At 40.8% G+C, this 14,198-nt stretch overlaps 1 protein-coding gene across 3 annotated transcripts; it reads left to right on the top strand.

Annotated features, from left to right (window-relative positions):
* Positions 1 to 10,940: 10,940 nt before the first annotated feature.
* On the top strand, positions 10,941 to 13,530 carry LOC107160176 (ubiquitin). 3 transcript variants are annotated; one of them, XR_007341501.1, is made up of 2 exons: positions 10,941 to 12,064; positions 13,152 to 13,530. XR_007341501.1 is itself a non-coding variant. In XM_015506827.2 (2 exons), exon 2 carries the CDS (start codon positions 13,158 to 13,160, stop codon positions 13,389 to 13,391), a length of 234 nt encoding a protein of 77 aa, XP_015362313.1. In that variant the 5' UTR covers positions 11,987 to 12,091; positions 13,152 to 13,157; the 3' UTR covers positions 13,392 to 13,530. The 3 variants fall into 3 exon arrangements, 2 of the variants coding, with proteins under 2 accessions (XP_015362313.1, XP_048641846.1); XM_015506827.2 differs by having other exon boundaries at positions 11,987 to 12,091; XM_048785889.1 differs by lacking the exon at positions 10,941 to 12,064 and adding an exon at positions 12,261 to 12,323.
* Positions 13,531 to 14,198: the final 668 nt, after the last annotated feature.

Here is a 14,198-nt window from a genome sequence, read left to right as displayed (position 1 = left end):
TTTTCTGAGCACTTGCAGGGTCATCATTAATCTTTGTGACAATTAAAAGAATGAGTCTTTTCTGGAAAGACAACCTAGCAGACACAGGACTTGGCAAGATGATTGATGATGTTGAAGAAAAGAATGTTCAATGACATTTGTCAAAGAACAGGAAGTAAGATTTTTTTCCAGACCATCAAGATAGGTGTAGGGACCACTTGCAATTGGGTCTTGAAGTAGGGAAAGAAATTGAGCTCAACTCTGAATATAGCATCAACATGTAGGCATTTATAGCTAAGGAGCAAGGTGGGGTAAATGAATGGAAAATTAATAAGAGAAAATATCAGGTGTTGTTGGAGTCCAGCTCTGGCAGGGGGCCTCAGGAGACAGAGGGTGAAGAGTCTCCAAAACGTGGTGGAGAAACAACAGACACTAAAGTAAAGGTGCTGAATCCCCATCTTTACTTGTGAAGTTAATCATATATACTTTTCATTTTGGCAGGCTCACAATATTTTGTGGTTACAAAACAAGAATCCTTATTCAAAGAAACAAAATATTACATAGCTACAATTAGATAAGAAGAATGTATCTTGGCTTATGCGTAAGCAAGCATTTTTACTTTCAGTTCGCGTATGCATATTGCTTTGAGCTGTTTCTGCTTAGTTAACTTTTAATAGTGAGAAATGTCCCAGACTATTGGCCTATACCTTGACTATTCTTTCTTGACTTATTGACTAGAACCAGTGCCGAAGTTATGGCAAGTGGTTAACTTGAAAAGAGAGGCTACTAATTTTAATCAAACAAGAGTAAGAGCATCAAACCATTGTGCACAGAAACAAGAACAAGTTGCCCAGTACCAAGCACTAATCTGTCTTCTTAATATTAATTTTTCTTCTCTAGATTTTAATTTAATTTCTCAAAAACTTCCTTGACTGTTTTTCCTACAGGGGGTTTCTCATTAAACATTAACAATTTACGTTCCATAGCTGAATCATTGCATTTAGAGCAAACAGATTTATTCTTTAGAAGTAGTTGCATTAACTGGGAAAGTCATGTTTTTTCCTTCATACTTAATGGTCATATGAGAAGTCGCAACTATACTTATTAACAGGAATACAAAAACAAACCAGCCCATTCCCAGAAACATACTGCACTCCTCCAGAGGATGGACGCCTTGGGCCATCTACCTCAGTAGGGCCTTGCCTTTGCCTGAGTCAGGGGAGGGGCGCAGCAAGGTGTAAGGGAGATTCTGGCTAAAAATCAGGCCAGGGTGACATCACCTGGGGATGGTAGATGAGGGATGATGGATTAGTTCAAGAATATTACATATCAAAGAAGGGATTCTAGATAAACTGACCTAGCAAGGTTCTTTTGCTAAAATTGGATTTTACAAAGAAACACACAGAGGGGAGTAGAAAAATATTCAGAACCCTAACTAATTTGATCAAAGAATCTTTGTCAATGCTTCTAAATGAATTCTTCTTCCTGCGTAGCCCTATGTGGTGGTCCCAAGTGCTTAGTATCAGGCGCTGTGCTGAGCAGCACTTTGTATGCCTTATCTACCATTCCTCACAGGGAAGGTGTTATTACTGTCCACATTTGCATGATGCAAAAACTAAATCCCTTATTTAACTCATCCTCACACAGCTAGCAAGTGGCAGTGCTCAAGGATGGGCTAGGCGGCAGGAGGCCCTTGCCATGCAGACAGGACAGACATGATGACCTTGGATACCCTAAACTTCCCACATTCCCTGGTATTGACAAAATCTTCACCCTGCCTTCCTCTTAGTCTATGCCCTCATAGCAATAAGATTTTTAAAAACTCTATCGTTACACGAACATACATAATGTATATGTAGAGTTCAAGTAATAATATTAAATGTCCAACCATGTTATAGAGTTGAGCTTTATCCACTTCCCCGATGTTCCCTGGTATCTTCTCCCTGCATCCCTGTCCCCACCAGGTAATCACCATCCTGAATACTGTGTTATCACACATATATGTATATTCAAATAATGTTATTTAGTCTTGTGGGGGTTTGTTTGGGTTTTGGTTTTTGAGACTGGGGGATTGAGTCCAAGGCCTTGAGCCTGTATGTACCACTGAGCTACGTACCAAGCCTCCAGTAGGCTTATCTATTTTTGAACAAGTTAACTAATATTGCATGTGTTCTTCTGAAACTTTTGTGCCAACTATAGGTGAGAGCCCCTGTTGGTTTGCATTCCATCCAACACTTGATATCATTAAAAAAAAATTTTTTTTGAGACAGTGTCTCACTATGTTGCCCGTGATGGCCTCAAACACACAATCTTCCCACCTCAGCCTACTGAATATCTAGGATTATAAGCATGGGCCACTGCACTAGGCTTGTTTGAAAAAAAAAAATATTTTTGGTCCACCTGGAAGTTGTGAAATGGTATCTTGTCATGGTTCCAATTTGTCTATGCCTGGTTACTAATCCAGTTGATCAACTGGTTATGTTTCTTCCATCCTATTTCTTCTTTTATGTTCATTCTATATTCTAGATCTGTTCTGTCCAATGTGGATGCCACTACTCTATGTAGCTATTTAAATTTAAATTTGATTAAAACTAAATGTGATTTTAAATTGTTTTCACTCTCACTAACCATATTTCAAGTGCTCAGTAGTTTCACATGGTTCATGGCCTTTGGATGGTACAAATATAGAGCATTTCCATCATTGCAGAATGCTTTATTGTACAACCCCATTATAGGTAAAAATCCTTGTGAATAAATACGTTGCAAGTATCTTCTTCAAATTTATGGCTAGTCTTGTCCCTTCTTTTGTTGGGCATACTAATAAAGAGAAGTCCTTAATGTTAATGTGGTTGGATTTATTTGCCAAATGTTTCAACTTTGGTCATAAAGATATTTGCTTATATTTCCTCCTAAAAAGTATATGAAGCCAGGCGTGGTGCATACCTGCAATTTCACTGATTTGGGAGGCTGAGGCAGAAGGATTCCCAAATTTAAGACCAGCCTCAGCAACTCAGTGAGACCTTCAGCAACTAAGCAAGACCCTGTCTCAAAATAAAAAATAAACAGGATAGGGGATAGGGCTGGGGTTGTGGCTCAGCGGTAGAGCGCTCACCTAGCGCATGCGAGGCCCTGGGTTCAATCTTCAGCACCATGCAAAAGTAAATAAATAAAAACAAAGGTGTACAAGTAAAAATAAATAAATATTTTTTAAAAAGGATAGGGGATATATCTGAGTGGCAAAATGCTCTTGGGATTCATTCCCAATACCCCGCCACCAACACACACATACTCTCTCTCTCTCTCTCTCTCTCTCTCTCTCTCTCTCTCTTTCTCTCTCTCTCTCTCTATATATATATATATATGCAGTTTTGGTAAGATGTGGTGGTGTATACCTATAATCCTAGTTACTCAGGAGGCCAAGGCAGGAGGAATGCAAGTTTGAGGCCACCCTGAGCAATTTGGTAAGACCCTGTCTCAGAATAAAAATAATTTAAAAGGACTGGGATGTGGCTCCGCAGTAGAGCACCCAGTTCAATCTCCAGTACCACCAAAACAACAAACAAACAAACAAAGCATGTTAACTTCTGCCTTTCATGTTTAAGTTCTTGAGTCCACCCAAGAATTTAATTTTGAGTGTGGCATAGAGTAGTGATATATTTCATTTTTCCAACTGTGCCAGCACCAGAGTCCCTTCTTTTCCCCATTCTTAGTTTATTAGGTTTTTATACACCCATGTTCTTTTTCTGTGTTCTCTTCTGTTCCATTAATTATAAGCCAAGAGCATTGTCCTGTTATCACTTTATAATGTAAAAAAAAAAAATCTTGTTTACCTTGGCTTTTCAGGACTTTTGAGTGTTCTTGGCCCTTTGCACATCCATATAAATTTAGATTCCTATTTCAAGTTATATATAATATCCTGTTGGAATTTTGATTGGGAATACATTAACTCTATAGATTGATCTCAAAAAGCACCTGGTATCTATGGGCTATGTATAGGGATGCAATGTTAAACAAGACAGACAAGGGGGCTTCCCATCATAATTAGAATAAAGTCCAAACTCTACTATCACCTATACACCAATCCTCACTACTCAAAACTTTCCTCCACTCCCAGTTCACCTCCCATTGTTCTCTCTTCCTCTGTGATCCAGCCACACAGTCCTCTGCCTTTCACTTAGGACTGTCAAGTACATACCTTGTGATTTTTGCTGGAATTACCTATCCCCATATTTGCATGGTTGGCTCTTACTTTAAGCAGGTCTTTGCTCAATCACCTTCTCAGAGCCATCTTACTAAAATAGCTGCAACATTATTTCATGAATTATTGCGTTGTTTTTCTCCATAGCACCTATCACCACATATTACATATGTACTTGGTTTTTTCTGCCTCCCTCCTAGAGAGTCAGCTCCAGGTACCAGGAACTTTGTCTTATATACTGTTATCTCCTCATGGCCTTAACTTGTGCCTGGAAAGTAGCAGACATTTGGCAATTTTGTTGAACAAACGAAAAGAAGCTAATCCAGACAGACATCAGGAGGTTTCTGAAAAAATCTGAGTTTGCACAGGTAACAGTAGCAGCCTAAAGTCTTAAAAAATATTTGGCTAGTGCTTATCCATTATAAGCACTACTCTTCCTGATATCACAAGACAACTATTTCCAAAGTAGACAACTATTCCCAAATTAAATTTCCTTTTCAAAAGGAGAACTCGTGGGCTGAGGTTGTGGCTCAGTGATAAAGCGCTTGCCTAGCATGAGTGAGGCAGTGGGTTTGATTCTCAGCACTACATACAAATAAATAAAATAAAGGTCCATTTGACAACTAAAAAATATATTTTTTTAAAAAAAGGAGAAATTGGGGGGCTGGGGATGTGGCTCAAGTGGTAGCGCGCTCGCCTGGCATGCGCGCGGCCCGGGTTCGATCCTCAGCACCACATACAAAGATGTTGTGTCCGCCGAGAACTAAAAAATAAATATTAAAAAAAAAAAAGGAGAAATTGGGGACTGGGGCTGGAGCTCAGTGGTAGAGCACTTGCCTTGCACGTGTGAGGCACTAGGTTTGATACTCAGCACCACATAAAAATAAATTAATAAACAAAGATTTTTTTTAAAAAAAGGAGAAATTGTACACTGTTTTTAGAGCTATTCCTGTATCTGCTGGTTCTCAATAGCCTTTAACTCAAAAGGCATTTTTCATAGTGGAATATTTTGGTACCCTTCAGAGCCATAACTGTTACTGTTTTTCAGTCTTCATTTGATGTTTATTAATGAACATTTGGTTTTATTTAAAAATAAAAAACAGCTGGACATGGTGGAACAGGCCTGTAATCCCAGTGATTCAGGAGGTTGAAAGAGAAGGATCACAAGTTCCAAGTCAGCCTGTACTACTTACCAAGACCCTGCCTCAAAAGCCAAAGACAAAATTAATAAAAGTGCTGTGGTTGTAGTTTAGTGATAGCATGCCACTGGGTTCAATCCCCAGCGCCGCAAAAAAAAAGTAAAAATAAAAAACAACAAATGCCAAAAAACACAATTTTCATTTCCTCTGGAAACCTGTACCTCCACAATTCTCCTTGGTGACTGGGGGCCTTTTTATATTGCTAGAACCTTCTCTCAGACTCCTGATGCTCCACCTTTATTAAACCACTCAATGTCCCCAAGGTTTCCAGTGGCTACTGAGGCCAGAGCCACATTTGTCTCTTTGGAGTAAGGGTCCAACCCTTTGCTCCAGAAGGGTCATGGGTCCTCCAGTGTGTGAGGGGGAACATTTGTGTACTGCAGCCTTTCTCCGGGGAGAAAGTGTTGGATGGCCCAGGATGGAGTCCATCAGGGAGCCAGCAGGTGCTGATTGAGCACCTAACTGTGATGGGCATGGTTTGGGGCAGACAGGAATGAGACAGTTTCTGAGCTCATGAGGCTTCCAACCCACAGAGGGTAAAAGAGTGAATAAACTGAATATGTCGACCTAGAAAGAAACTCCACAGATTCTCTAAAACAAATGATTTTATTTAGGAACAGCAGGGAAATGCAATCTAGGATATCCATGTTATGATGTATCATCGGCACATCTGAGGCAGCTGGAATGAAAGCAAGACTTAAAGGCAAAGTCCTCATAAGCTGATTTGTAATAAAAATCGTTACAAGGGCTTGATGCAGGAGTTGTTTTAGGTTACCGGAGACAGCTATCACTAAGCAAATGTTCTTGTGCAAAGGGCTTACCAGTTCTCAGAATTTCCTGAAATAAGTCTCATTAAAGAGCTGGGCCGTGGCTCAGCGGTAGAGTACTTGCCTAGCACGTAGAAGACTCAGGGTTCAATCCCCGGCCTCATTAAAAAAAAAAAAAAAAAGTTCCATCACACATGTATATTCATTGTACACAGAAATTTTTTATAATAAGGCCTATTGTAGGCAATTCATGTGTGAATGCTCTTCTTTCTGGCCTCTTAGCTCCATTTTTAAGGGCTGCAACTTTCCCAGATAATTTCAGTTATTGATAAGTGCTATGGTGGGTGGCTAAAGAAGGCCTCTGTATAGGGGAGCTCTGCAGTGAAACCTGGTTGATGAGAAAGAGAGAATGCAGTCCAAGCAGAAGGAATAACACGGGCCCTGAGATCAGGATGGGCTTGGTGTGTCTGGGACACAGTAGGAAGATTGTTTGGAGAATGACGGTGACTGAAGGTGTTCTGGAGGGAGTTAAAAGTTGAAAAAGATGCATGCTAGGCCTATAAGCAATGGTAAGAAATCTGGATCTTATTCTAATTATAATAGGAAAGTGATGGGTAGCAAATGGTGTGAATTGAGTTCCTGGATTCTTCAGTAATGCAAGATGCCCACTGTAGGTTGCATGGAGCTTAGTAGCTAGGAGCCCTAAATACAAAAGAGGCATGAGAAAAGGCATCTTATACATGACTAGGGAATCCAGTTATGGTGAGATGAAGCCTCTCTGTAGGTATGTAGATCACCCTTTGAACAGAGAATGTTCAAAGGGTGACCTACATAGGTATCAGTCTACATTGAAGCTGTGCCTCCAAGGGATTTGAACCTTACCTTGGCATCCTGGTGAATTCAGCTCCAGGAAAATGACCCCCATCCCTACTGCAGCTCAGCTGTAGCTGAGCATACCCTTTATGCCATTATTGTTTCTTATACACTCCTTTATTGAAGTGTTTCTCTTATGGTATTAGGATAACTTCCATGTTTTATTTTTTTTTATTATTTATTTTTTAGTTGTAGATGGACACAATACATTTATTTTATTTTTTTATTTTTATGTGGGAGGATCGAACCCAGGGCCTCACATGTGCTAGGCAAGCACTCTACCGCTGAACCACAACTCCACCCCCTTTTAAATTTTTAGTTGCAAATGGACACGATACCTTTATTTATTTTTTTGTGTGTGGTGCTGAGGATTGAACCCAGGACATTGTACATGTGAGGCAAGCACTCTACCAACTGAGCTACAGTCCCAGCTCCCCCATGTTTTTTGTTTAAATGAATGATGAGCCACATTGGAATAGGCTCCAAGGTGTATTGGTAACACAATGAATGGTTAGGTGAGATATTTACAAGGAGTTCAAAGAGGACACCTAAGGCATTTGAATTTGCTCCTGGGGAGAACTCTCTTCTGTCCCATTTTTTAAAAATACTTTTTAATTGTCAATGGACCTTTATTTTATTTATTTATATGTGGTGCTGAGGATCAAATCAAGGGCCTCACACATGCTAGGCGAGCGTTCTACCACTGAGCCACAGCCACAGCCCCCTTCTGTCCCATTTTTAACAAAAGATTTCTTTTGAAACACAGCATCAATAGTAGATTGACCATGACCCATCTACTTACCCCAACAGATTTTTACCCTTTTCCATACCATACTGAGATACTGAACAAACTGGATTGAATCCTCATAAAACAACTGGTCTATACCAAGCACTGGTCTATACCAAGGGCTGGTTTATACCAAAGGAAACAGCTGTAGTAAAATTCTTGATTCTCTCCATTAGAGGGTTATATAGGATTTCACCATTCATCATAAAGTGTTTTTTTTTTAATATTTATTTTTTAGTTTTCGGTGGACACAACATCTTTATTTTATTTGTATGTGGTGCTGAGGATTGAACCCAGCGCCCCGCGCATGCCAGGCGAGCGCGCTACTGCTTGAGCCACATCCCCAGCACCAAAGTGTTCTTTATAAGAATTTACATGAGGGCTGGGATGTGGCTCAAGTGGTAGCGTGCTTGCCTAGCATGCGTGAGGCACTGGGTTAGATTCTCAGCACCACATAAAAACAAAGATATTGTATCTACCTAAATCTAAGAAATAAATATTTTTAAAAAAATGAATTTACACAAGACATTTCTCTCACAAAAAGTTCCGTTTCAAGCTGGGGATGGAGGCACATGCCTGTAATCCTAACTGCTCCAGAGGCTGAAGTGGGAGGATTATAAATTTGAGGTGGGCCTAAGCAACTCAGCAAGACCCTGTCTCAAAATAAAAAAAGGGCAGGGGATGTAGCTCAGTAGTAGGGTGCTCCTTTCAATCCCTAGTACCAATAAATAAATAAATAAAACCAAGATAAAGAAAAAGTTCCATTTCAGGGCTGGGAGCTGGGAGCATAGGTCAGCAATAGAGCTCTTGCTTAGCATGCCCAAGACCTGGGTTCAATTTCCAGTACTGCAAAAGAAAAAGTTACTTCTCTTGAGTAATCATTTTATCTGTATATTAAGGATGGTGTGATTTTTTTTTTTTTTTTTTGTCTATGTTGGCAAGACTGGTCTTGAACTCCCAATCCCCCTGCCTCAGCTGAGTAGACAGGACTACAAGTCACAGGCAACCACATTCAGCTTGGGATACTGATTCATGCCTAATGTTTACCTCTTTACTTTGGCTACTTGGGTAGCTTAGCACAAGATTTGTAACCTATTTTCAATAATCACAAAGAACCTCTGGAGACCATCTACTTTCTGGGTATATACTCATTCAAAGCAACATTATTCAGAAGAGCCAAAAGGAGAAAACAACCAAATATCCATCACCAGGTGGATGGACAAAGAAAATGTGGTATATACATACAATGGAAATGAGTCTTAAAAAAGAAGAAAATTCTGTCACATGCTACAACATGGATGAAACTCAATGACCTTACAGTAAATGAAAATAGTCACAAAAAGATGAAAACTATATGAGGTATCTAAAGTGGTCAAACTGGTAAACAGAAAGTAGAATGATGGTTGCCAGTGGTGGGAAGGGCTGGAAAAAGAGGAGTTGTTTACTGTACATAGTGTATGAAAAATTCTTGAGATCTGTTGTACAACAATATGTATATAGTTAACACTAACAAACTAAATCATTAAAAATGGTTGAGATGGTCAATTTTACATGGTTTTTACTCCACTTAAAAATGAAAAAAATCACCTGATGCAGTGACACCCACCTGTAATCCCAGTTACCTGGGAGGCTGAGTCAGGAGGATTTCAGGTTAGATGCTAGCCTCAACAGCTGAGACCCTGTATCAAAAAACAAACAAACTAAAAGAGCTGGGGGATGTAGCTTAGTGGTAGAGCACCCCTGTGTTCAATGCCCAGCACTACAAAAAGAAATAAATGAGTAAAAGAAAAAGAAAAAAAATTAATTTAAAGCTTATGCAGATTTATGGTGGTATTTATTATCTCTAATTTTCATGTATGTATGTAGTCTTTCATAATAAAAAAATTTTAAAGAAACTATTTATTTTAGTTTTAGTGGGGATTAAACCCAGGGTCTCATGCATGTTAAGCAAGCCCTCTTTTACTAAGTTCCTTCACCAGCTCTGAAGAAGCTATTTTAATATAGATGGATTTATGAACACAGTAAAGAATTTCGTTGAGTTCATCTGGGCATTCAATATCAAAGTTTCAACTTGCTTATAATAAACTAGGCATAAGTCTCATAATTGATTTGGGAAAAACAACCAAATGTGAAATACAAAGAAAATTACAAACCACAGACCAACACCTATTTTAAATATCACCTGATGATGTCAAGGAAACAACTGTGCTTTTCTAATTGAAACCACAGTTTTCTTGCAGATTTTTAGTAAGAGACATGTAGCCAAATAAAATCACTTCGAATCTCAGAATCAATTCCTCTTCAGTTTCAAGGTAAGTCTAGGCAAAAAAACATATTCTTACGGAGAATAAATGTCTTTTTGCTTTGTTTTAGTGACTTCAGGCTGTCATTATTTTTTTGCTTTTCAAGTGAATAAAAGAAAAAATTCCACTTTATTAAACGAACATGAGCATAGTGCCAAATACTGTGTTCTGTAAAATTTGCTTACAAATTAACTTTTGCAATTTATTGCCAGAAATTATGTTATTACTAAAAGTTTTGTTTATAAACCGAAAAAAAATAATCTTATTTTTAATCCAGGATAACATATGCTTTCCTTTTAAAAACATTTGGTTGTGTTGAGGTTTCCAAATGACCTACTTTGGGAAATATTAAACCAGGAAGCAATATGAGTAAGTTCTGGCAACTGCTAGAATCCCCAGTGAAGTCATGGGTCATGAGATCTGCACTCTAGCTCGATCTATTGATCAACATGCATGACTCAGGAGGAGCTGCTGGTGGGTGAAAGAAGTTCTAACTCATTGTTAGGCTAACAAAACTGAGAAATCATACTTCCTATAATAGACGTTTTGTAAATTACCTCCAGATTGTTCGAATCAACTTTCAATTTTACCTTAAACTATTTCTTACGCTCAGCAGAAAATCATTTTAACTTGAAACGATCTAGTCTTTAAGTACGCGTTTATTGAGCCAGTCTTGTTGACAACTTAATGACCGGTAACCTTTTTATTAGTGAAATACACCTAATTTATATGAATATGCAAATTTCTCAATGACTTACTTTGCGTGACATTCGTGAAAAACCAGCCATTTTATGTTTATTTACACCCCCATCCAAGACTCCACCTGAAACTGTGATCCAAACACGCCTGCCTTACTCACTTAAATGGGGTTATCTCCTTGAGGGACGTGTGGTCACGCCCAGAGGGTAGTGAACCCAGTTATCTGGTCCTAACTGGTTAAATCCTGTTTTCGCCTCTCTTGCACTATAAGCAGGGAGAAATACTACTTTCCTGTGGGTGGACTCCCCATCTCTTAAACTGGGCTTTCGGCACCCCTATCTTCTACATTTCTCCTTCTTCCTACCAGTGTAGAGAAACACTAGGGAGGAAGAAGGAATTACGGGTATTGGTGCAACTAGATCCAAGCCCTGCCAGCGTGTCACCTTGAGCTCGAGCCTCTCCTTTCTCAATGGCCTCTGTAGAGAGCCCCACGCTAAAGTCTAGATTTGTAGAATTACCAGGATTAAGACAAAGCACCTAAAAGCATTCTAATTCTGAGTGTGAGGGCTGCGTCTTTAAGGAGTAGAATGAGAAATCGTGATTCACAGTCAACACCCTTGCGGAACATCGTTTTGAAGTAGGAAAGACCCCCACCATCCCACATCCACCCCCCCATCCACCCCCATTTCCGGCTGGAAAAATATCCCTCTTTCGGGAAGGTGCTCCTCTAGGCGCATGGGCATTCACTTACTTAGCAACGTCGCTCCAAACGACTACCGAAGCCCAGCAACAATAGAACCGCCGCGTCCTCTACCAATCAGCGCCGGCTTCACCTCAACCGCCTCACCAATCAGCGCCAGCGCTGCAAGGAAGTTTCCAGAGCTTTCGAAGACGGTTCCTTTAACTTGGATTCATCCGCTTGGTGATTTTTTCCCACTTTTTCGTCAAGTAGGATATAGAGTACCTGGAGGAGGAGAAATATAATTTTTTAGAATCCTTTGTTTCTACTGGGAGGAATTTGAGGCTCAACTGAAAGTCTAACGCGCCGCGAGTGGTGAAGCTGAAGGAACTACTTTTCAGCGGCGCACGGAGACGGCAGCTACGTCGAAGTGATAAGTGACGCAACAGACGTTGCATAAATTTCACCTCCGCCGGAGCGGCGCATTCAGTGGCGAGTGGCTTTGTGGATTGACGGTTTGCTGCTTTACGGCTGGATCGCGGTGACTGGTGGTTGGTGGCCTCTTCGCATTCGATAACAGGTACTGGCCTGAAGAGTTTTGGACCTGGTAAGGATGAGAAAGGGAGCTTGAGTGAGGTCACGGTGGCGGTTTATAGGGCCGGTGGCACCTCGGAGGGGGTGGGGGAGGGGTCGTGACGCGGCACGGCCCTCTCCGGAAGAGAGGAGCCTCGTTTGTGGCGGGAGCGGGGGCGGCTGGCGCGCGCCGGCAAAGACTAACTGACGCTTAACCGATGGAGATTCCGTCGCATTTGCTTCAGAGGGGGGAAGGTAGAAAAAAGGTAGTCTTGGTGATTTTGGGGAACCTTTAGTTAACGAATCTCAATATGGGAAATTGTTTCCCTCTGTTTTGTGGGGGTTTGGGCCTTGGGTTTGATTGGGGTTTTTTGGTATCGCCATAGTGAGGTGCGGGGACATTAGTGGGGGGAGGGGCGCTTAACCCGGAGCTACGGGGAAGAAAAATCGGGAGTCCTAGTTTCGAAAGCGCTTAGGCTTTTCTAGCGATTTCAAATTGAAAAAGCCACTAATTGTAGCCGAATGCGGTGGCGCGCGCCTATAATCTCTGGGGCTCGGGAGGCTGAAGCAGAAGAGGTGGAAGTTTAAAGCCAGCCTCAACTTAATAAGACTTGGTCTCAAAAAGGGTTGGATGGGGCTGCCGTTCTGGCTAAGTGGTAGAGCACTTTACTAGCATCTGCGAGGCACTGGTCTGGGTTCGGGCCTCAGCACCCACCGCATAAAGCTAAAATAAAATGAAGGTATTGTGTCCTCCGCCTACAACTAAAGCACCCTTAACCACTGACTGGTTCAGTCGCCAGTACCAACAAAAACCATTGACTATAAATGGAGTTTGTATTGCGTGACTAACTGTAGGCTAGTGAAGTTGGAGGTAGGTTCGTGAGAGACGTTAACGTTTTGTGCCCGCCCCCGCCCGTTTCTGTTCCTGCCCCTGCACTGGGGAACCAACCAAGCCGTGTTAGGCAAGTGTTGTATCACATTAATGTGTTTTTAAGGCATTTTGAAAAAAAAAAAAGATTTGAAGAGTGGTTTGGGATATTAAAGTAGGAAATCGATCCTGAGATGACCCCAATTGTTTCTGTTTTAAATTCTAGGTCAAAATGCAGATCTTTGTGAAGACCCTGACTGGCAAGACCATCACCCTGGAGGTGGAGCCCAGTGACACCATTGAGAATGTGAAGGCCAAGATCCAGGATAAAGAAGGCATTCCCCCTGACCAGCAGAGGCTCATCTTTGCAGGCAAGCAGTTGGAAGATGGCCGTACTCTTTCTGATTACAATATCCAGAAAGAGTCCACCCTGCACCTGGTCCTTCGTCTGAGGGGTGGCTGTTAATTCTTATGTCTGCATTCATGGTGCGCAGTTATAGTATTATGCTGCACATAGCCATTTGCCCCAGTATAAGTTTAGAAATTACCAGTTTCAGTAAAAGCTGAACCTGTCCAAAATGTTAATAAAGTTTTGTTGCATGGTAGCATATTTGGTGTTTGTTGTCTTTAAATTTTGTAGTTAATGTTGCAACTTCTTAATTAAAATGGTGTTGGGACAAGGGTTATCACTTTGAAATTGGTAATGTGGCCAAAATTGACACTTGAGTGTCAAGGGATGGGACCTTTGTCCTAAAAATTGGTGTCAAGCAAATATGTAAATAAACAATGGCTTTTTTTCACATTGAGTAGATACAAACAGCTGCCTATAGCTGAACAAACACTTAAGTAAACTTGGTTGAGGCTTTTGCTGGAGGTGAGTTTATAATGCAATAAGGAAGTTATCAACATGGAATAAAAGTCATGGGGAATGTATAAGGCAGAGAAATTGGGGTGGGTGACCTTCCTGGTTTTCTCAGATTTATAGTAGGAAAATAATTCCTGGTACTAAAACTTGTCATAAGTGTACTTTTTTTTTTTAAATATTTATTTTTTTAGTTTTCGGCAGACACAACATCTTTGTTTGTATGTGGTGCTGAGGATGGAACCTGGGCCGCACGCATGCCAGGCGAGCGCGCTACCGCTTGAGCCACATCCCAGCCCCATAAGTGTACTTAAGATGTGTTTAATAGTTAACTTTTTTCTTTGTACTAGGGTTGAACCCAAGGCCATTCTACACAGCTGCATTGCAGCCCTTGTTTTGAGATGGTCTCCC

This window comes from Marmota marmota, unplaced genomic scaffold, assembly GCF_001458135.2.
Source record: "Marmota marmota marmota unplaced genomic scaffold, marMar, whole genome shotgun sequence".
NCBI lineage: Eukaryota > Metazoa > Chordata > Mammalia > Rodentia > Sciuridae > Marmota > Marmota marmota.
The sequence above is the reverse complement of the archived record's forward strand: the minus strand, read 5'-3'. Positions and strand labels throughout refer to the sequence as shown.